The sequence below is a fragment of the Ranitomeya imitator genome, chromosome 6 (assembly GCF_032444005.1).
Source record: "Ranitomeya imitator isolate aRanImi1 chromosome 6, aRanImi1.pri, whole genome shotgun sequence".
NCBI classification, from domain to species: Eukaryota; Metazoa; Chordata; class Amphibia; order Anura; family Dendrobatidae; genus Ranitomeya; species Ranitomeya imitator.
The window spans coordinates 574,424,350-574,449,189 of NC_091287.1; the positions used below are offsets into that span (position 1 = coordinate 574,424,350).

Genomic DNA, 24,840 nt, shown 5'->3' on the forward strand with positions numbered 1-24,840 from the left:
TCCGTTCCTCGTGTGTGTGTGTGAGGATATCGCCTCCTGTGTGTGTGACTCCCGCTGACACTGTGTCCGTTCCTCCTGTGTGTGCGACTCCAGCTGACAATGTCCGTTCCTCCTGTGTGTGCACTGATACCGCCTCCAGTGTGTGTGTGACCAGTGTCCGTTCCTCCTGTGTGTGTGTGTGTGACGATATCACCTCGTGTTGTGAGGGTGATCTCTTAAAGTGAGATCAATGTGATTGCTTGTACCTGACCAAATATAAGCTGAGTGGGCGCTTAGAGGCTAGGAATGCATCGGACACACAGACGCACACTGCTTCTCTCAGTCAAGGTTTGTGCCCAACTGAACTTTATTCTCAAAACAAAAGCATATACCAAGAGCAGGAAATAGGGAGGTCGCACAACTTCTGTACAGCTAGTCACTTTGTAATTGGTTTAGTCCAAGCTTCATTTCCAAATATGGTATATCCATGTCTTCACTCCTGCATTCCAAAGATGCCTTCCAAGTCTTCAAGGATCTTCAAGACCGTTTCAAAGACACAATCGCCATCTTGGTACACCATATCTGAACTTACTTATATAAGGTTTAATAATTGATTTCATTAGACATTTTCTCCTTCACAGTGTGTGCGACTCCCGCTGACGCTGTCCGTTCATCCTGTGCGTGTGTGTGACTCCCGCTGATGCTGTGTTCAATCCTCCTGTGTGTGTGTGCGACTCCCGCTGACACTCTCCGTTCCTCCTGTGCGTGTGTGTGACTCCCGTTGACACGGTGTCCGTTCCTCCTGTGGGGGCGCCTGTAACTTTGTCCTTTGTGTTTGCTTTCCTGTCACCTGCAGGATGTCATCTTCGAGTGGCAGCAGGCGGCCAGTAACGTCCTTGTAGCTGTCGGGAGACGTTTCATTAATTCCGTCATGGAGGAAATTCTGGTGAAGTTCCAGCCGGGAATTCTCCCACATTTCTTTGTCATGCAGACGCTGGCCAACCTCTCCCTGGCAAATGGTACGTTCCAGAGTCCCCTATATACCCTTGTGTGAAAGCAGGAACAGGTACAGGAAGGCACTGCTGCCAGTGATAGCTTGCTGCTACCTGGTTTGGAGCTAGAGGAGTGAGCTTAGAAGGATCAGGCGTTTGGAGTTGTACTAGGAGATCTCTGCGTGTAGTTGGTTTGTGACTCCCAGTCTCTGCTCCCGTTTGGTTCGCCTCACCCTCCCCTTCCATATTTCCCTCTCAATTGTGTTTTTGTCTGACTGCTGTTTTCATTTGTCCCTGTCTGTGTCTTTACGCTAGAGCAGGTGTCACGAATCCCACCGTATGTCAGGGATCCCACCAATAATTTGTCATGGTTCATGGAGAGGATACTTTTATCATCCCCACTGTCACGGATCCCTCCGTGCTGCCACTAATTTATCACGCACTCTGTCAGCACGCGACTTGGGGTTGCGCCTGCAAGGGTTAATCTGTCTCCCATCTCTCAGTCCAGCATTCAAACTCTATCCTATGCTGTAATGGGAGCATAAATCACTCACCGACCCAGACCACACACCCACTCATACACACTGCCACCACTCACCGTAACACACGGGCGATGAGTCCTGGAAATATTACTACTACTGTCTGCCAATCATAAGGATCAAACAGTTTAAGGCTATGGATTCTTTAGAACATACAAGGTTCAACTTGTTGAAGTTTTATGCTTTAATACAAAAAGGTATAGTGCTTACAGTAAAGAAAAGGTATAAAAATATGGTAATAACAAAACATACAGATATGCAAAACAGTATAAAATAAACAGGAGAAAATGTACAGAAATAGCTAACTTGTAGTCTGCTTCTGCTCACTGAGGTGGGTGAATATGGACTGGAACACATCAGCTAGGCTGCCCCTGAATCTGTGAACACCCCCCTTTGGGTGTAGGTCTAATTTATAGAGTCACCCTGGAGGTCAAATTTCTAGACCAGCCCCTCATGTTGATATTATAATTGCGTGCCTCTGATTGGACCTTGGCCACTCCACCAATGAATATATTATTTTCTTATGGGATTCCCTGTGCAAAGGTTTCTCACAGATAGATGGTGTCAGGCCGTAATTGACATCTCTCTTCAAATGAGCCAAAGGTGTGAAGCTCTTCCTCTCCTTCCTGGTCCTTAGCTAGGCCCCCTGGCCAGATTGGAGACAAAATGTGCTATCCTGAGAAAGCAGCCTTCTAACACCTTGGTGGGACCTGCAGCCTTCAGGGCAGATGCTAAACCACTGCAAGTCACCCAATCATACCTATACATATTTCACTACACCCACCACTCACACCAATTTGTCATGAACCGGGGTTGTTTGGTTGCCCCTGGTCTTTTATGAAGAGGATTTATCTATATCCCACTTCCCAGTTCCGATTTGGAACCTGCAGCTCTCTGGCGTCCCCCTTACCCTTAGGTCAGTCAGGGTACTGCACCTAGGATAATTAGTCACCAGGAAGCATGTCTTACTCTGTACTGGCCATTGGGCCCATATACCCTGTTTCCCCGAAAATAAGACAGCGACTTATATTAATTTTTGCTCCGAAAGTTGCACCATGTCTTATTTTCTGGGGGGGTGTCACGATATGGTATGAAGTATCATAAGTTAGTTTTCTTGCTAGCCTGCGTGGGCTAAGCCCCCCTTCGTGGAGGGATGCTGCAACAGTTGGGAGCTTCAAATCCCTTCCCTTTCATTCAGCCAAGAGCTGCTTGCCAGTGTATGGGGGAAGAGAGGTTTTATTGCCCTGGGGTCGTAAATTCCAGGCTCGGACGAAAGTCCCTCACCCCTCTTACCTGCTCTGGTTAGAACTGGAAAAGTGGCTCCAAACATTCATGAAAGATTCTTTGTTTAGTTTTTGTTAGATATTAGGCAAACGATTTAAGCTAGAAATACGAAAATATATATTTTTATTCTCACTCGGTGTATCTACACATCCCGCGAAACACGGGCTTCTAACTCCATCTGGTAAAGAAGTAGGGTTTTCTCTGTAAATATGTATCCCAGATAGGACATATTTGATCTCATTAGAATGCTCACGTTAATCCGAGATGAATGATAGGTTTGGTCTGACTCTGTCATGTGTTGTAGCGAAATTATAGCAAGTAGATAAATTTAAGATTGAAGTACTCAGAATGTAGAGAGAGGAGGGTCTGGATAAGCCAGCCCTTCTGTGATGTCAAAGCCTTAAGGTATTAAGTTTGTGGCAGGAGCCCCAGCTCAGTCCTTCTGCTGGATTTCTTCTTCTGGACTTGTCCTATTGTCCTGGAAGAGCTGAGTACATCCCATGGACTGGGATGTATGGAAACTGCACTAGCCTGGGTTGCCTGTCATGCGTTGAACATGTGAGTGATACTTTTCTCATTTAACCCCTTACCGGCATCGGACGTACTATACCGTCCGATGCCGGCTCCCCTGCTTTGATGCAGGGCTCCGCGGTGAGCCCGCATCAAAGCCGGGACATGTCAGCTGTTTTGAACAGCTGACATGTGCCCGTAATAGGTGCGGGCAGAATCGCGATCTGCCCGCACCTATTAACTAGTTAAATGCCGCTGTCAAACGCAGACAGCGGCATTTAACTACCGCTTCCGGCCGGGCGGCCGTAAATGACATCATCGCCGACCCCCGTCACATGATCGGGGGTCGGCGATGCTTGTATATTGTAGCCATAGAGGTCCCAGAGACCTCTATGGTTACTGATGAGCGGTGGCTGTGAGCGCCACCCTGTGGTCGGCGCTCACAGCACACCTCCATTTCTGCTACATAGCAGCGATCAGCAGATCGCTGCTATGTAGCAGAGCCGATCGTGCTGTGCCTGCTTCTAGCCTCCCATGGAGGCTATTGAAGCATGGCAAAAGTTAAGAAAAAAAGTTTAAAAAAAATGTGAAAAAAATAAAAAAAAACATAAGTTTAAATCACCCCCCTTTCGCCCCAATCAAAATAAATCAATAAAAAAAATCAAATCTACGCATATTTGGTATCGCCGCGCTCAGAATCGCCCGATCTATCAATTAAAAAAAAGTATTAACCTGATCGCTAAACAGCGTAGCGGGAAAAAAATTCGAAACGCCAGAATTACGTTTTTTTGGTCGCCGCGACATTGCATTAAAATGCAATAACGGGCGATCAAAAGAATGTATCTGCACCAAAATGCTATCATTAAAAACGTCATCTCGGCACGCAAAAAATAAGCCCTCAACCGACCCCAGATCATGAAAAATGGAGACGCTACGAGTATCGGAAAATGGCGCCATTTTTTTTTTTTTTTTTTAGCAAAGTTTGGAATTTTTTTTCACCACTTAAATAAAAAATAACCTAGTCATGTTAGGTGTCTATGAACTCGTACTGACCTGGAGAATCATAATGGCAGGTCATTTTTAGCATTTAGTGAACCTAGCAAAAAAGCCAAACAAAAAACCAATGTGGGATTGCACTTTTTTTGCAATTTCACCACACTTGGATTTTTTTTCCCGTTTTCTAGTACACGACATGCTAAAACCAATGATGTCATTCAAAAGTACAACTCGTCCCGCAAAAAATAAGCCCTCACATGGCCAAATTGACAGAAAAATAAAAAAGTTATGGTTCTGGGAAGGAGGGGAGCAAAAAACGAACACGGGAAAAACGAAAAATCCCCCGGTCATGAAGGGGTTAAACCCTGTTTATTTCATAATTACCATTGTACATATTTGCAATTGTCTCATTTATAACATCTTTATAAAATATTTTTGATAAAGCACTGCCTAATTTTTTATGGGATATAATATTATATATTAGTCCGTTCTCCTGTTCTAAACCGTACCCTAAGGCTCTTGAAGGGAAAATACGCTACTGTTAATCGAAGCTGGTGGCAGCGATAGTGTGCCGACTGTTGAGGGATGCTGTAGTGACTGCGACGTTAATAATTATTGTTCCTGCCTGTGTGGGAGTAGTTATCGCGTCGCTGCAGCGTGCCCAATAGCCAGTACATAGCAGGCAGCCTTTCTGGCGACTAATTACCCTAGGTGCAGTACCTAATCTGACCTGAGAGTAAGGGGGGCGCCAGAGAGCTGCAAGTGTTAAGTGGAACTGTAAGCGGGATATACATAAATCCCTGCAGTTCGTGGTATATTGAAGAGCAGTGGGATACCTAGAATAAGCCCCTGCTGTAAACTAAGAGGTCAATAGCCTTGTGTGTGGTTTTTCATCACATCGTGGAGTGGAGGGATAACTAAGATAAGCCCCCCTGCACATGTGATAGCCGTCTGTTGGCCTAAAATCACCTCAATCCGTGACGTAGGGGTGACGGTCACGGTGTGAATCCTGACCCATTGGTGACAGCGGTCAGGGGAATCATGACAGGGGGTGTGTCTTATTTTCTGAAGAAAAAGAATTGACAAATTTTCTTTGAACAAAAAAAAATAACATTTATTAACATACCAGCGTATGCTGAAAAGTAGTCATCACAACAGTAGAATCAAATAAACTGAATCGTATCAAGAATTTCTTGTTGCTACCGTATAATTACGGTATTTCCAAGTACAACATGTAAAACAACAAACAATGGTTAATTTACTGATCTCAATATTTAATAACACAAAACAAGATTTATTCAGTGACAACCATGTCATCATCTTCTGGAACATCATCATAACAATCCAAACTCTGAAGTTCCTGTGGAATTTCTTGTGACTCCATTTCTTTCAGAATCATTGGCCCATATCTCTCATGTCTAGCAATAGCACTGTCCTTAAATGAGCCCTGGGCCAATCACAGCCCAGGAACAATCAGAGGCTATGGATGTTGTCAGCTGGCCCATGTTTCCTGCGCTGTGATTGGTGCAGGGCTCATGGGCAGAGATCGGCACAATGCTCCGAGGCTGTGATTAACTCCCGCGAACAGCGCGGCTGCAGTGGCGGGCACAGGACAGTGGGAGCGAGACACAACTGCATGCCCCATGCACAGAGCAAGGTTAGCCTTATTTTTTTGGGGGGGGGGGGGGTTGCCTTATATAAGCAGGCACAGTGCTCCCCCTAGCATGCCTTACTTTCGGGGGGCGCCCTATTTTTGGGGAAACAGGGTAACTACTCCCACTCAGGCGCGAACAATAATTATCAATGTCGCCAGTTGCTACAAAGACTCCAACTGCACAGGACAAATTCCGCTGCCACCACCTCCGATTTCGTGATTATTAACGGGTCCGGAGCCAACCCAAATTAGTAGCGTAATTCACTTCAGAGGACGTTATAGAGCAAGGAGAGACAAGCTAGTAGTTTTACGGTTTACTCCAAAAAAAGGTAAGCAGTGTTTACAAAGTATAAAAAGATGATATAAAGAATTACAAATAAAATGGGATTAACGTTGAAAAATCACATTTCGTTATGTCATATCATCTGATGGCTGACCGTGTGCTGTGGGGGATGGATGAGCATATATCCAGATGCATCACCCCTGTATAGCAGCTAGACCCCAGACAAAGACACTGCAAGACTGCTGTCTCACAGCCCAAAACCCTGGCACTCCCCCTGTGGTGACCTCACTTAGAGGCTGAAACCTCCCCTTTACTTGGAGCTATGGCAACTATTTTCATGCCTAGCTCGCTGTATGAATCTGGTATACTAAATACACAATGATCAGGTTGTGCCCCACATCGTGGGGATTCCTTTAAGTGTAAACACGGAGTAATTACATGACACACTTACGGAGAAATCCACTCTTTGCACTTGTTGCGTTTAGCTGCTAGTGGTTTCAGTGAGTTATAGATCTATCGATGGACATCTGGAATATATAATTCTTATATCTCTAACCCAGATTGGTGCCCCTATATATCAGTTTAATAGAACAAAGAATCTCATGCTTTCTATGCTAGTTTTGGCCAGTACTGTGTGAGTGGGGGAATGAGTAGTGTTCAGAGTCTGGTATTTGCAGCGTAGAGATATCTAAATTCTTGTGGGAGGAAGGAAACTGAGGGGTTTTGAATTACACACACAGGCAGCAGGGAGAGTGAGAAGACGGGGTTCGGAATGGCCCACAGCGTGTGTCTGCCATGGAACCTTCCAGAACTAAACTCACAAATATGGCATTTTTACATTATCGACACCTCCCCCTTTTGGACTGCGCTATGGAGGCAGAACCTCTCGGTACTCCACCATGTGTACCTCCGCCAGTTCACCCTGGTGGGACAACCTGTCGGCATTGCCATGTTCGCTGCCTTTTTGGCGCTAATCGCTCAAGCTGCTCCTCGATAAGCGGCATTGGGTGCGCATCAGAGGTCGTGATGGTGTTGAGCCCTCTGTAGTCCACGCAGAATCGGGTGGTCCGATCCTTCTTTGGTACGAGAACTACAGTCGTCCCACCTGCTCTTTGACCGTTAAATCGCCCCCAGCTGTAGCATCTCATCGATCTCCTGGCGCATAACCTGCTGCACCTCGTTGGAGATCCTATAGGGTGTTCGCCGTAGTGGGGCATGATTCCCGATGTCCACCTCGTGGACCGCTAACTCAGTCCTTCCAGGTCGGTTGTAGAACACGGCCGGAAGGGTACCAGCGGGGTCCGCAACTGCGCCCACTGGGGCTCGGTTAACAAGGCGCTTACCTCCACGTTCTTGATGGACCCACCGGCCGTTGCTTGGGCCAGCATGTCCAGGAGGGGGTCTGTTATGAATAGGTAATTCAGAACCACAATGGACCTTGAAGTACAGCGCACACAAGTGACCTGACAAAAACCACAAAACATAGGACGAGCTCTGAGACGTGGAAACTCTGCTGACCGCAATCCCTAAACCTATCAAACCACACTAGAGGTAGCTGTGGATTGCGCCTAACGCTCCCTATGCAACTCTGCACAGCCTGAGAAACTAGCTAGTCCTGAAGATAGAAAAATAAGCCTACCTTGCCTCAGAGAAATTCCCCAAAGGAAAAGGCAGCCCCCCACATATAATGACTGTGAGTTAAGATGAAAATACAAACACAGAGATGAAATAGATTTAGCAAAGTGAGGCCCAACTTACTGAATAGACCGAGGATAGGAAAGATAGCTTTGCGGTCAACACAAAAACCTACAAACAACCACGCAGAGGGGCAAAGAGACCCTCCGCACCGACTAACGGTACGGAGGTGCTCCCTCTGCGTCTCAGAGCTTCCAGCAAGCAAGCAAAACCAAAAAAGCAAGCTGGACAGAAAATATAGCAACAAAAGTAACACAAGCAGAACTTAGCTTATGCTGAGCAGACAGGCCACAGGAACGATCCAGGAGGAAGCAAGACAAATACTAGAACATTGACTGGAGGCCAGGATCAAAGCACTAGGTGGAGTTAAATAGAGCAGCACCTAACGACTTAACCTCATCACCTGAGGAAGGAAACTCAGAAGCCGCAGTACCACTCGTGACCACAGGAGGGAGCTTGATCACAGAATTCACAACAGGGGTCTTCCTTCCCATCTTAGGGCAGGCTGCAGACCGGTAGGATGTAGGCTTCACGTTCGTGATGAGCCTTCATCATATTGACGTGAAAGGCCTTTCGCCTACCCCGAGCGTGGTCAAGCGTGACAACGTAGGTGACCGGGTTGAGCTGTGGGTGGACAACATAGGTGCCTTCCCAGGCTGCCTCAAGCTTATCCTTTGGTACGGGGACCAGCACCCACACCTTTTGACCCACATGGTAGGTCCGCTCCCAGGTGTTCTGGTCATACCAGTGTTTCTGATCAGCCTGAGCCTGCGTCATGTTGTCATGTACCAACTGCGTCAAGGTCTGCATTTTGTCACTGAAGCGCATGACATACTCCGCTATTGATACTTCAAAAGGGTTCGGCTCCTTTTCCCAGGATTCTCATACCAGCCCCAGGGGTCCCCGGACTCGCCTGCCGTACAGGAGCTCGAAGGGAGAGAACCCCGTCGAGGCCTGCGGAACCTCTCGGTAAGCGAATAGCAGGTGTGGGAGGTACCGCTCCCAGTCGCGCCCTTGAGTCTCAACCAGCATGCGTAGCATCTGTTTGAGGGTACCATTGAAGCGTTCACACAGGCCATTGGTCTGTGGGTGGTACGCACTCGATACCAGGTGCTTCACCTGCATTCTCTTACAGAGAGCCTCCATTAGGCAAGACATAAATTGGGTCCCTTGATCAGTAAGCATCTCCCTGGGAAATCCTACACGTGAAAAGATGGCCAACAGGGCATCCGCCACCTTATCTGCCCTAGTTGACGACAGAGCTACTGCCTCTGGGTACCGGGTAGCGTAGTCTACCACAGTAAGGATATATTGCTTTCCAGAGCTGCTGGGGACGGCCAGCGGGCGCAAAATGTCCACCGCGATTCTCTGGAAAGGTTCCTCTATCACTGGTAAAGGGATCAGGGGAGTCTTAAGAGCAGGCCCCGCCTCCCCCACTCTTTGACAGGTGACACCGGAGCGGCAGTAGTTTGACACATCTGTCCCCATCTTAGGCCAATAGAAGTGTTGAGACAGCCGGGCCTTAGTTTTGCTGATCCCCAAGTGTCCAGCTAGCGGGATCTCATGGGCAATTCGCAACAACTCACCCCGGAATTGCTGCGGGACGACCAGCTGTCCTTCCCTCAACCACTCCTTTTGCGATTTTCCGGGTACTGTCTCCCGGTACAAACTTCCTCGTTCCCAGAACACCCTCTCCTTATCAGTCACGGAGATGGGCTTCTTGGCGAGGTGTCTCAAATTCTCCAGGCGCGCATTTGTGTGCAGAGCGGCCTGAAACTCCTGGCTAGGGGCAGCCAGAAGCGATGTCGGGGTCCCTTCCCCACGGGAACCCTCTGGGACCTGCTCTGGGTCCACCTCTAGTTCTGTCACACTGATGACTGAGGAGGGTCCGGAAGGCAGACAGTTATCTGCGTTCCGGGCTCTCTGACTATGGGTGACAGCAGCTACGTAGGCTGTCTCCCCGGGGATTTCTACAGACCCATCAGCCGGCGCTGCTATGGGCTCTACCTCCCCATCCACCCCCAACATCCCAGGGGCAGTGCTACTTATGGGCCAGTTACCTTCCTCGGTGGCACTGGTCAGTTGCACGGCATCACCTTCCTCACGGTTCCCATGCATCTCCCCATTTCCCTTAGCACCATTGCTTGCTCCTGTTAGGGGTTCCTCATCCATCCCACCCTGCAGAGTGACGTGGCTGAGCACGCCTGCACCTGTGAACACATCATCCTTAGGACATAAATGGTTAGTAAGTAAAACATGCATATTTTCATCATCCGCATCATGAGTATTACCCTCAGAAAAATCATTATCAAGTACATTATTAGTCGGTAAAGCATTGTCAGGTAACACGTGCAATTTCCCATCGCTATCATCAGCATTCTATCGGGGAGGTGAGTCAGGGACATACAGTTAGGTCCATATATATTTGGACAGAGACAACATTTTTCTAATTTTGGTTATATACATTACCACAATGAATTTTAAACAAAACAATTCAGATGCAGTTGAAGTTCAGACTTTCAGCTTTCATTTGAGGGTATCCACATTAAAATTGGTTGAAGGGTTTAGGAATTTCAGCTCCTTAACATGTGCCACCCTGTTTTTAAAGGGACCAAAAGTAATTGGACAATTGACTCCAAGGCTATTTCATGGACAGGTGTGGGCAATCCCTTCGTTATGTCATTCTCAATTAAGCAGATAAAAGGCCTGGAGTTGATTTGAGGTGCGGTGCTGCATTTGGAAGGTTTTGCTGTGAAGTAAACATGCGGTAAAGGAGCTCTCCATGCAGGTGAAACAAGCCATCCTTAAGCTGCGAAAACAGAAAAAACCCAACCGAGAAATTGCTACAATATTTGGAGTGGTGAAATCTACAGTTTGGTACATCCTGAGAAAGAAAGAAAGCACTGGGGAACTTATCAGTGCAAAAAGACCTGGGCGCCCACGGAAGACAACAGTGGTGGATGATCGCAGAATAATTTCCAGGATGAAGAGAAATCCCTTCACAACAGCCGACCAAGTGACCAACACTCTCCAGGAGGTCGGCGGATCAATATCCAAATCTACCATAAAGAGAAGACTGCATGAAAGTAAATACAGAGGGTTCACTGCACGGTGCAGCCACTCATAAGCATCAAGAAGAAAAAGGCTAGACTGGACTTTGCTAAAAAACATCTAAAAAAGCCGCACAGTTCTGGAAGAACATTCTTTGGACAGATGAAGCCAACATCAACCTCTACCGGAATGATGGAAAGAGAAAAGTATGGCGAAGGCGAGGTACAGCTCATGATCCAAAGCACACCACATCATCTGTAACACCCGGCGGAGGCAGTGTGGTGGCGCGGGCATGCATGGCTGCCAGTGGCACTGGGTCACTAGTGTTTATTAATGATGTGACACAGGACAGAAGAATGAATTCTGAGGTCTTCAGAGCCGCCATACTGTGTGCTCAGATCCAGCCAAATGCAGCCAAACTGATTGGTCGTCGTTTCATACTACAGATGGACAATGACCCAAAACATAAAGCCAGAGCAACCCAGGAGTTTATTAAACCAAAGAAGTGGAATATTCTAGAATGGCCAAGTCAGTCACCTGATCTCAACCCATTTGAGCAGCATTTCACTTGTTAAAGACTAAACTTCGGACAGAAAGGCCCACAAACAAACAGCAGCTGAAAACCACCGCAGTGAAGGCCGAGCATCAAAAAGGAGGAAACACAGCGTCTGGTGAGGTCGATGAGTTCAAGACTTCAGAGAGTCATTGCCAACAAAGGGTTTTCAACCAAGTACTAAAAATGAACATTTTATTTAAAAATTATTGAATCTGTCCGATTACTTTTGGTCCTTTTAAAAACAGGGTGGCGCATGTTAAGGAGCTGAAACTCTTAAACCCTTCATCCAATTTTAATGTGGATACCCTCAAATGAAAGCAGAAAGTCTGAACTTCAACTGCATCTGAATTGTTTTGTTTAAAATTCATTGTGGTAATGTCTATAACCAAAATTAGAAAAATGTTGTCTCTGTCCAAATATATATGGACCTAACTGTAATATGCAACCATCCACTGCCAAATCAGTCACCAATAAAACATCAGTGGGCAAGTTATCTGACAGCCCCACTTCCTTCACCTCGCTCCCGACACCCCAATCTATATGCACCTGTGCCATTGACAGGGGACAGCTGATGCCCCAATCCTGGTGACAGTCAGGGTTTTCCCCGGAATAATCTCTTCAGGGGCCGCCAGTTCGGGTCAGATGAGGGTTTGTTCAGCCCTGGTGTCCTTGAGGCCTGTAGCTACATGGCCCTCCACGGTGACGTGTTGCACGTTGTCACACACCCTCCCAACTGCCCCACCCACCAAAAGAACTGCTGCATTAGGCCCTGGGGCCTTGGCTGGGGGGTTCTTCTGCTTCTCTGGACACAGGGTGCAGATATGACCAGTCCGCTTGCAGAAAAACACTGGTGAGGGTCGGTGGTAGGTCTGATACTGTTGGCAATGGGGACAGGACCTCTGGGGAGTTGGCTGGCCGGGCCACTGGGGTTGGTTGCTGGCTTACCCCCTGTCACTGATCCCTACTCCGTGGTGTCACGATTTCGTCTCGTGACCGCTCTCAGCATGTGACTTGGGGTTGTGCCTGCAAGGGTTAATCTATCTCCCCTCTCTGTCCAGCATTCAACCTCTGTCCTATGCTGTAATGGGAGCATAAATCACACACCGACCCAGGCCACACACCCGCTCATACACGGTGCCACCACTCATCAAATACACGGGCGATGAGTCCCAGAAATAACTAATAAAAATATGGTTATCACTCATAAGGCTCGCACACCTCTAGGCTATGGATTCTTTAGAACATTCAAGGTTCAACTTATTAAAGTTTTATACTTCAATAGCAAAAGGTTCAATGCTTACAATAAGAAAAAGGTATAAAAATATGATAATAAAAAGACATAGAACTTATGCAAACAATGTCAAAATAAACGGGATAAACTTAGAGAAATCATCTAACTGGTAGTCTGCTTTCTGCTCCCTGAGGGGGGGTGAATATAGATTGGATCACACCAGCTTCTCAGGCTGCCCTCACATGTGAACGCAATTCTCTGTCTGCAGCCTAAATTTATAACTTTGGTCTGAGGTCAGGTTTCTAGACCCCCTCAGGCCAATATCATAACTGCTGCCTCTTTGATTGGGGCACGGCCGCATTACTAATGAATATATATTATTTTCCTCTGGAGACTTGTGAGATGGTTCCCAGGAATAGCTAACCCTCAAGCCACAATTAGCATCTCCCCTCCAAGCACTCGGGTATCAAGTGTTCCTTTTGTTCTTGGCTCTAGCTTGGCCTCCTGGTGAGATCTGGAGACAGAGGTCTTGCTCCTCCCAAGGAAGTACCTATTAACACCTAGGTGCGACTTGCATTCAGGACAGATGCTACATTATCACTAGTCACACGTATAACCCTAGACAGATGCCACTGCATATATATATATATATATATATATATATATATATATATATATATATATATACATACACATACACATACACATACACATACACATACACATACACATACACACACACACACACACACACCTATTTCACCACACCTCCCTCATGAACGTGCATGGGGGTTGACTTACAGGCCAGCTCCTGAGCACGTATCTGGTTCTGCCCCGTCTTGGCGAGAAAGGCCATCAACTTTGCCATGATCAACTCCTTTCTTTCGCTGAATTGTGAAATCATATTGCTGAAGTATCAAACTGCATCTAAGCAATTTCCCATTGTCCCCAACTACTCTGTTGAGCCAACTCAGTGGGTTATGATCTGTGATCACGGTGAAGTTGCGCCCATAGAGATATGGTTGCAGCTTCTGCAGAGCCCACACAATTGCCAGACATTCTTTTTCAATGGTGGCATAAGCCACTTCTCTGGGCAGGAGTTTCCTGCTTGGGTACAGAATTGAGTGTTCCTCTCCTTGTTGGTTCACCTGGCTGAGAACTGCACCTAGCCCATAGGTGCTGGCATCTGTCTGCACTACAAACCGGCGAGTGAAATCTGGGGCCTGCAGGACGGGTGAACTAACCAATGCCGACTTTAGGGCAGAAAATGATTCCTCACACTGAGGACTCCAGGAGACAATTTTGGGAAGTTTCTTCCTGGTCAGATTAGTTAATGGTTTGGCCAGAGCACTGTAGTTTGGTACAAACCTCCTATAGTAGCCAGCCGTACCCAGGAAGGACAGTACCTGCTTCTTGGTTTGTGGGGTGGCCCAGGCTGTAATGGCTTCTATCTTCCCTGGCTCAGGTTTTAGCAGTCCTCCCCCCACCCGGTGTCCCAGGTATTGTACTTCCCGCATGGCTACCTGACACTTCCCTGGCTTAACGGTAAGACCTGCAGTTTTAAGCTTTTGCAACACCTGAGAGAGATGTACGAGGTGTTCCTCCCAAGAATCACTAAAGATGGCTATATCATCAAGATAAGCAACGGAAAAACCATCACATCCTTCCAATAAGTGATTGACCAACCTCTGGAAGGTCGCAGGGGCATTCTTCATACCAAAGGGCATCACCAGAAACTCAAACAGCCCGAATGGCGTTATAAAGGCAGACCTCTCCTGAGCTTCTCTGGTCAGGGGTATCTGCCAGTATCCCCTACTCAGGTCCATGATGGTAAGGTACGATGCTTTAGCTAGCTGCTCTAACAGCTCGTCTATCCTCGGCATGGGGTAGACCTCACATGTAGTCAGTAAATTTAATTTCCTGTAGTCTACACAGAACCGGGTAGTACGGTCCTTTTTTGGGACAAGAACCACAGGCGAGGCCCAGGCACTCTGGGATTTTTGTATCACCTTGAGTTTCAGCATCTCCTCTACCTGTTCCCTCATGTGTGCCTTCACCTCTGCTGACACACGGTGTGCAGACTGCCGTACTGGGGGATTAGTACCAGTGTCCACATGGTGAACTGCTAAGTGTGTCCTCCCTGGCTCCCCTGTGAAGACTTCGGTGAACTCGCTGAGTGCCCCCATCAGCTCAGACCTCTGACTGTGGGATAGCTCAGGGTTAAACTCTGCTGACTCCAGGGACTCCATGTACTGAGTCCCGGCCCCCACATCTAATAACAGATCAGCCTCCCCCTCTTCAGGCCGGCTACAGACAGGTAAGACACAGGCCTCCCTGCCATGATGAGCCTTCAACATATTTACATGAAACACTTTCTGACGCTTTGCATGCTCATCTAGTGTCACCACATAATTAACATCATTCAGCCGCTTATGTACAGTATATGGTCCCTCCCATGCGGCCTGCAATTTATTCTGTAACATAGGGACCAACACCCAAACCTCCTGCCCCTCCTCGTAGGCCCTCAGTCTGCCATTACGGTCGTACCAGACCTTCTGGTTGGTTTGGGCCTGGGCCACATTCTCATGGGCCAGGTTGCTCAGTTTTTGCATTCTCTGAGCCGCAGTACATATTCGACCACTGAGACTCCAGTAGTTCTGGGGTCGTCCTCCCAACAGTCCTTAATCAAATCAAGTGGCCCCCTGACCCTCCCATAAACCAGTTCAAAGGGGGAGAATCCAGTAGACGCCTGGGGTACCTCTCTGTAGGCAAACAGCAGATGGGGAAGGTACCGCTCCCAGTCTCTCCCTTCAGTCTCCACCAACATTTTCAGCATTTGCTTTAATGTTCCATTGAAGCGCTCGGAGAGTCCGTTGGTTTGGGGATGATAGGCGCTGGCCACAACATGCTGTACTTGTATTCTTTCACAGAGGCTTTCCATCAGATCAGACATGAACTGGGATCCCTGATCGGTCAACATTTCCCTGGGGAAACCCACACGAGAGAACACAGTCAGTAAAGCATCCGCCACTTTGTCTGCTCGGATGGAGGACAGTGCCACAGCTTCCGGGTATCGTGTAAAGACAAGGAAAACAGAACAGGCAGAATCTAGTGTACCCTCTACTCATGATGTCACAGAACACACCAAATATTGCAAAAGCAAAAAACCGCGAAGAAATTGGTGCAGAAACGGTCCACGGAAATTGACAAAATCTTTATTAAATATATAAATAACAAGACAAGGAATAAAGAAATAGTGGGTTAAAAAATGCAAACATAATGCACAGTACGCATGGAGCCAGACCACGCACCACACGTTAACTGCCAGGTAAAGCACAAGAAGGGTAAAAGATAATCCTTAATCACTGCACGCTCCATACAGGAATCACTGAACATAATACATATATATCTATAGCCGGAGCCCATACTAGTGAATAGCAGAAAGATACATAACTGCAGAGTATGTCCAAAGAGTGCCTTACCAGCCGATGACGTGGGGAGAGCGTCCGCTCCAGGCCCACCCCGACGCGCGTTTCGGAGATGTCCTTCCTCAGGGGGCGGGTATCGTGTAGCATAGTCCACCACTGTGAGGATGTACTTTTTGCCAGAGCTGCTAGGGACTGCAAGTGGCCCTATGATATCCACAGCCACTCCCTGGAAGGGTTCATCGATCACTGGCAGTGGTTTTAATGGAGCTTTCTGTATATTCCCGGACTTCCCAGCTCTCTGACAATCTACACATGATCGGCAGTAATTGGCAATATCTGTCCCCATCTTGGGCCAATAGAAGTTATGTGTCAGGCGAGCTTTAGTCTTTTGTATTCAAAGGTGTCCGGCCAAAGGAATTTCATGGGCAATCCTCAATAATTGTCTGCAGGGCCTCCTGGAAGCTCTGACGGACAGCCTGCAGGCCCCGGCCTAGTGTGCCTGCCAGACCCTGGTCTGAAGCTGAGTCTTAGCCCTGGTGTCAGGTATGAGGCCCATTCATCATTCAGCAGCAGATACGGTCTACAGGCCTTTTCAAAGGCCCTCACAAAAGTGTCCAAGTGCCCGACCTTTTCAATCACAGAAAAGTGCTCTGGCCGGGATTTAGGGGTCTTAGCGCTGTTGGGCTCGCCGCTGGACTGGGACGACTTCGGCCCCTGTAGTTGGTCTAACTGCAGCTGGTACTCTCCCTCCGCTTGCTTCTCTGCTCTCTCCTGGTGTTGCTGGATCAGCTGCAGACGTCCATCACGGTCGTTGGTAGGGAATTGTTCCAAGGCAGCCAGCAGGTTAGGGTCCAGTCCGCCCTGGTTGCAGGTAGGGCCAACATTCAGTGGTTGGACCTCTGCTGCAGCACCATTTTAGCTTGTACTGGCTTCTGCAGCCACTGGGCTCTGAAACCGGGCTTGGTCCTCTTCAAATTGCACCAGTTCCGTGACCAATTGAGCCTTGGTTTTGCCCTGGGGGTCCAGGCTATGGTATGTGCATACTCCAACAAGAGTGTCCCTCTTCTGCTGGGTGTACCAGGCTTCTCCTTTTTACTATTTGCCAAATAAAAGATCGGATAGAAAAATGAAGAGAAATGTAGGGGGTAATCGCAAGTACATACCATTGTCTCAGGACTAGTAAACACTGAGCTTATTCTTCAAAACTTTTTTGCTCCAAGTCCTCGCTTGAACTGCAAGTTTTTAATGAGAGGAATGATTGCTCAAACCAGATCACTAATTCTCTATTATCCCACCTCTCTGACCTTTCCCGGCGCTTGCGCACTGCAGTACTTTGCTCTGCCCTCAACAGGGCAGACAAAGTACGCCTGCGCCGGAGCCGCACCGTGAAGACAAGAAGAGGACGTCATCCTATGAAGATAAGGGGCCCCGAACCGGACCGCGACGCCCATCGGACCGGGACCACAGCGGGACTGCCCCTGGGTGAGTATAATCTTGCCTCTTTTTCTTATCTGTCAGGATACATGGGGGCTTATCTACAGCATTTCAGAATGCTGTAGAAAAGTCCCTGATGCTGGTGGGCTTAGCTCTTCTTCGATTTTGGGGGTGACAGGTTCCCTTTAGTAGACCAAAGAATTTCATGCTTTCTATACTAGTTTTGGCCGGTACAGGTGGGAGGGGGAATGAGTAGTGTTCAGAGTCTGGTATTTGCAGCGTAGAACTATATAAATTCTTGTGTGAGGAGGGAAACTGAGGGGTTTTGAATTACACAGACAAGCAGCAAGCAGAGTGAGAAGAGGGGGGTCTGAATGGCCCACAGCGTGTCTCTGCCATGGAATCTTCTAGAACTAAACTCACAATGTGGCATTTTTACATTATCGTGACAGCAGGTTCATCATTCCTGCTATCCTACTCACGAGTCAGGGTGGTACTTGCGGAAAACAGGGATAGGAACGTAATCACTGCACGGACTGAAACAACCCATCTAGGGGCGGTAGGAAGCTAGGGGCGCAGGACAATTATTGGGTGCCACCTCGTATCCTTTCCTTGTGGCAGAGCTTCCTCCCTCTCTGTCTCGCTGTGTGACAGATGGGAAGAAGAAAGTCTGGAGAAGGCTTGGAGCGGATCCTGATCCTCGGCACGACTCCTGATCCTCGACACATCCTGTGTAACACAAGGTGGAGGTGGTGTGATGGCGCAGGCATGCATGGCTGCCAATGGCATCGGGTCACTAATGGTTGTTGATGATATGACTGATGAATTCTGTGTGTACAGCCACAAACAACTGTAGAAGTCTCTTCTTTTTTAATTCAAATAAATTTTTATTAAGAATAACAAGGCAATTAACATGTTACATTTACATTTTCAATATAGAGTATTTCCTCCCCCTCCCCCTTCAAACAGCCCCCTTCGATCCCTAAGCCCCCCACCCCCACCCCACAAAGCAGCTCATCTTGTTAATTACTACCATCATTAAAACAATAGAGTATCTAATCCCTCAACCATTCGTATAAGCCACACTTCACATTACTATCCCATAGCAATCCATGGAGACCACATTTTACTGAACGTTTCAGTTTTCCCTTTCTTCTTATAAATCCCTTTTTCTAGTGTCAGGCCCTGTTTTACGTACTGGAGGAACTCTCCTCTTGACGGCGGCTCTTCCCTAATCCAGTTTCTAGCTATCACCTTCCTAGCCATGTATAACAATCTAGCTATAGCTATCTTTAGGTTGTTATCCACTCCAATCTCATCCATACATCCCAACAAGCACACAACTGGATCCCTTGGCACCGTGCATCCATACGCACCTTCCATACGACTCAAAACTACCACCCAGAAGGCAGCCAACCTCGGACATGTCCACATCATATGGAAAATGTCTGCATCCGTAGATTTACACCTCGGACATTCAGAGTCATTACGCAATCCTGCCTTATATAGCACCATCGGAGACCTATAAACTCTGTGTATCACATAGAGCTGTGACAGTCTATACGGTTCACTCAGCGACAGTCTTGGGATCCATTCCAACACCGACTCCCAAGTCTCGTTATCTATTGGGTCCAAATCCCTTTCCCATTTATCTCTTGCCATTATTGGAAACCCCAATAGGAAAGTGTGCAACAGATCCCTGTACAGAGTGGATATGACTCCTCCAGTCGTCCCATCATTACACACATACTCCAGTACTATATCCCTTTGAATCCTAATACCTCCGTTCCTACTCTGAGCTCCAAAGGCATGCCTCATCCGCAAATATTGATACTCCCCTGCAGACACAAGACCAAATTCCGCCTGCAATTGGGAAAATGATTTCAGTTCACCTTGTTCAATTATTTGATACACATACTGAATCCCTTTGCCCAGCCACTCTATCAATACCCCTAATGCCTCAAATTCTTTCAGATTGTTATTATGCCATAGCGGCGAGTATCTAGTCAAGTCCGTGATCCCACGTATGTGCCTCAATCTACTCCACAGCTTGTGTATCAACAGCAAAGTCGGATATAGCTTCCCCAAACTCTCCAAGGATCCATCCTCCAAACATTGCACCACTGGCCTTCTTTTTGTCACCACCTCCATCAACCGCTGTACTGCCCCAGATGACCCCTCATGCGCCCAGCCCCTTAAATGCTGACTCTGGGCTGCAAGAAAGTACAACTCAGGGTTAGGCAATGCCAGACCCCCATCATCCTTGGGTCGCTGAAGTGTCTCCAGTTTGATACGCGGATGCTGCCTCCCCCAAATCAGATTCCTAAACAGAGAGTTGATCTGTCTAAATTTCCCACGTGGTATCCAAACCGGCGCATTGTGAAGAATATACAGTATTTTCGGCATCAGAATCATTTTGATAAGATTCACCCTGCCTACCACAGACAAATGTAGCTTAAGCCATGCATCCGCTTTTGCCTTGAGGGCACCCACGATTGGAGTCAGATTTTCATGTATATAGTCAGTGACCGGCATAGATACCCATATTCCAAGGTATTTAAATTTACTCGTCACCTCCAGTCGCCCGTCCTCCAATGGCTCCCCATCCACATCGTCCACCTTAAACAAGATAGACTTACTCCAATTTATCCTAAGTCCCGACACCGATCCGAATCGTTCAATAATCCCAATGGCTCCCTCCAAGGATGCAACCGGGTCAGCCAGAAACAACAAAATATCATCCGCATACAACGCCACCCTTTCTTCAATCACCCCATATTTAAACCCCGTCATCTCATCAGACTGTCGAACCGTAGCGGCCAGTGGTTCCACCGCCAGAGCAAACAAAAGGGGGGAAAGCGGACACCCCTGTCTCGTCCCTCTAGCCAATTGTATGGTCCGTGACAACTCCCCGTTTACCCTAACCCTGGCCATCGGCATCGAGTACATTAATTGAATCCATGATATGAACTGCGGTCCAAACCCCATTCTTCCCAACACCTGCCAGAGATACCACCACTCCACACTATCGAACGCCTTGTGAGCGTCTAAAGATGCAATAACTCTCTGGCCACAGTTATCGGCTTTGAGTTGCAAGTTCATATACAGCCTTCGTAGATTAATCGCAGTTGACCTATCAGGCATAAAGCCAGACTGGTCTGAGTGTATCAGGCCAGAAATAACACTTGTCAACCTCATCGCCAACACCTTAGCCAGGAGTTTAACGTCGATAGTAAGCAAAGAAATTGGCCGATATGAATCCGGCTGTGTCGGGTCTTTCCCCTCCTTTGGAATCACCACTATTGTGGCCTCCCGCATAGATGCCGGTAGCCTTCCACTATTCGTAGCCTCTTCCAAGACCGCCTTCAATTTAGGGATCAACACTTCCCCCAAGCTTTTATAAATTTCAGCAGGAAATCCGTCTACGCCAGGCGCCTTCCCATTAGAAATCGACTGCAATGCCCGTCCCAGCTCCTCCTCCGTAATGGGAGCCTCCAAATCCTCCCTAGCTGTGTCACTCAGCCTCGGGAGCTCCAACTCCTCAAGGAACGCCACCGTGTCCTCCATTGACCCATCTACCCGAGAGGAGTATAAGTCTGCGTAAAAATCTGCAAAAGTCTCCAAAATCTCTGAAGTCTCAGAAACAGCAACACCACTCCCAGTCACCAAAGAGTGAACAAAGGAAGTATTTCTCTGGGCAGATGCCACCAGCGACAGCAAATGACCCACTGATTCACCCTCCTGGTAATAGGCCAAATTCATGAATTCCCTCTTCCTTTCAGCCTTACTCAGCAAGACCGCCTCTAGCTGGCTTTGAGCTGCCTTTAACCTCCTCCCAGCCTCCAAAGTACCCATTATTACCATCTCATCTTCAGCCACCCTCAGCCCATCAATCGCCAACCTCTCTGTCTCTCTCGATTTCCGCTTACACCTGCTAATATCCCTAAACAACAGCCCTCTCAAGTACGCTTTCATGGCTTCCCACACAGTAAGCACATCTACGCTACCCTCATTTATCTCAAAAAATTCCACCAATTCCTTCTTTATCTTTTCCAAGTCCATACTGTGTAGCCAATTAGGGTGAATCTTCCACTCCCTTCTGCTCCCGTTCCGTGTCCCCACTGATCGAAATTCCACTTCAACTGGACTATGGTCTGAGAGAGCCCTAGGTAAATATCTCACGTCCCTTACCATCGTATCTAGTAATCGGTTACCCAGTGCCAGATCAATCCTAGACAGCGTACCACGAGCTGGTGAGTAGCATGAATACGTCCTTTCCCCGATATGCCTAACTCTCCATAAATCAACCATGCCCACTTCCCCGACATAAGTCCCAAACGTAGTGGTATGTCCCGCCGTCCTATTCTGGGGGTTTTTGTTTTTGTCCCAAAAGTCATCACAGATATTATTAAGGTCGCCAATAATTAGAGATGGTAACGGTCCCCAACGCTCTACCCTCTCCAGCACCTCTCTTATCTTCTTGCTTGAGTATGGGGGCGGAATATACATTGCCGCTATACACATCAACACTCCATTTATTTTACATTTCACCACCACATACTGACCATCCACATCCTCTTTTACCGCTACCTCCTCATACTGCACCCCCGCAGGTTATAACACAGACACACCCCTAGAATACGTCGAGAAAGTAGAATGATAGGCCCTCTGTATCCAGCGCCTATTCAATACGTTCACCCTCTCCCGCACTAAATGTGTCTCCAGCAGAAATATCATTGAGACCTTCTGTTCTCGGACATACTGCAGACTTGCCGCCCGCCGTGTTTTATCCGCCAGACCTCTCACATTCCAACTCAATATTTTAATACAATCTCCCATCATGTGGCTCATCATTTCTTAAAGTATCCAATTTCCCAAGTATGAGCTGCCCCAACCCTCCCACCCCCCCTGCCCCCTCCCAACTTACCCCCCTAACCCCCCCAATATAACGCATTCTTCCTCTCATCAAGAGTGGGGCTCCACTGCCCACTGCGAACACTCTCCCTCACTTAACCCTCTCCATTCGCGTCCCGCTGCCATAGCAATCACAATTTCCCCCCAACTTTCACTTTATTGTATCTTAACATTTCAACTTATATTAACATATAGAAAAAGTACCAAACCAGTTCACAGTACCCAGCATAACCCTCCTCCCCCGTACTTAGTAGTTGGTACTGTCCCCTCCGGCCATTCCTTCAATATGGCCCAGCAAAACCCCCAACAGTTGCTCAACTCTTTAACCATTGCTAACGAGCGCAGAACTCTCCTCCATCGACAGAGAAAACAAATCCCAACTGGATCTCGCCGAAATGTCAGTCGCCCATTCCCTTAAGTTTTTTCTCATGAGTATCAAGCCACTGGGTAGCGTCCTCCGGTGTCAGGAAGAAATGTGTCTTATTAAAAGCCACCAGTCTCAGCTTGGCGGGAAACATCACTGAGTACTGCACTTCTAGCTCCCTCAGTCGCCGCTTGACTCCAGTAAACTTCATCCGCTGCTTCTGAACCGCAGCGGAATAATCCGGATAAATGGCGATTTTCTGACTTCCTGCCGTCAGATCCTCCATCTCTCTAGCCTTTCTAAGGATAATGTCTCTGTCCCTGTAGTTCAGTATTTTAGCAAGCATGGTACGGGGATTTGCTCCTGGGGCAGGGGGCTGCGGCGGGACCCTATGAGCACGTTCAACAGCAAAAACTTTTGTCAACACTGTGCTCCCAATCTTCTCCAGCAGCCAGTTCTCCACAAACTCAGTGGGATTTCTCCCCTCAGTCTTTTCAGGCAGCCCCACTATACGTATATTATTTCTTCTGGATCTATTTTCCAGATCCTCATTTTTAGCAGCGAGCTCGGCTATTGCTTGGGCGAACTTCTTTTCAGCTTTTTGTAGCTTAACTATGTGATCTTCTGCCGTGCTCACCCTCCCCTCCACCACTCCTATACGTTTGTCCATTTTCTGCAGAGCCGCATTAATCTGTGCCGTGTCCCCTTTAACTTCCTGCATCTGCTGGGCCAAGGAGTTCAGGGATTGCTGACATGAAGAGATCAGTGTGATAACATCTCTAAGAGTCGGCTCCTCTCCCTGTGATATGCCTCCAGGTTCCCCACTAGCCCCCGCCATGCTGCCTCTCTCCTTCCCCCTCTGTACCTCATGCTGCTCAGCCTTGCTTGCTTCCTCCTCCTCCTGGTCAGCTCCAGCTCCAGATCCTGGTTCTGCCTCCTCAGCAGCCTCCACTCTGGCATACTGCTGCAGCTTTGCGGCCACCTCCATGCGCCGCTGACATGCGGCGTTCTCCTTCTCGGCGTCCTCCCTAGCATCGGAGCCATCTTGGCTGGCTCCTGCATCGCTGGTGCCAGCGTCTTTCTGCCGCCTCCTGGTCATCGCTGCCGACTCCGGACCTGCTGCTCCGCACCGCTGCACTCTCCGGACCTTCAGCCAGCCGGATTTAGGTGAGTTTACCCGAAAATCGGGGTTAAAGCAGGATTTTTGTCCTTATGGCAGCAGGAGCACTCTTCCCTGCTTCCACTCACATGGCCAGCTAGGACACGCCCCCCAACTGTAGAAGTCTCTTCAGGAAAGTTGCCAAAGCCTCACCGGAGGAGACCAACGATGGTGACGTCCATGACCTCCAGACTTCAGGCCGTCATTGCTAGAAAGCCTCACACCGGAGGAGACCAGCGATGGTGACGTCCATGGCCTCCAGACTTCAGGCTGTCATTGCTAGAAAGCCTCACCGGAGGAGACCAGCGATGGTGACGTCCATGACCTCCAGACTTTAGGCCGTCATTGCTAGAAAGCCTCACACCGGAGGAGACCTGCGATGGTGACATTCATGGCCTCCAGACCACAGGCTGTCAATGCTGCAATGGATTTTCTAAAAAGGGTTAAACATGGACATTTTATTTGAGGAAGTGAATTTGTCCAATTACTTCTGAGCCCATGAAATGAGGAGGATTTCTAGGAAAATTGCTGCAATTCCCTAAGATTTCACAGGAGATTTCTGTTCAACCCCTTTAAATGACACTGAAAGTCTTCACTTAAATAGCAAAATAGCGGCCTTCAGAGCTGAAATCTCCAGGATTCATTACTGGACGCAGATTTCTGGACCAAACTGTGTCGCCTCCATCATCAGTATCTGGCGACTGCCTTTCCCCTCCATCATCAGTATCTGGTGACCGCTCGTCCCCTCCATCATCAGTGTCATGATAATGT

General features: G+C 48.0%; 1 protein-coding gene across 8 annotated transcripts in view; it reads left to right on the forward strand.

The window, feature by feature from the left end:
* The window catches only part of MROH1 (maestro heat like repeat family member 1), a 196,109-nt gene that overhangs the window by 8,535 nt on the left and 162,734 nt on the right, over positions 1-24,840 (forward strand). For all 8 annotated transcript variants that reach the window (XM_069732170.1, XM_069732167.1, XM_069732165.1 and 5 more), the window contains one exon: positions 836-998. In XM_069732170.1, the coding sequence (XP_069588271.1) occupies positions 836-998 (163 nt within the window). The remainder of the gene's footprint in view (positions 1-835; positions 999-24,840) is intronic.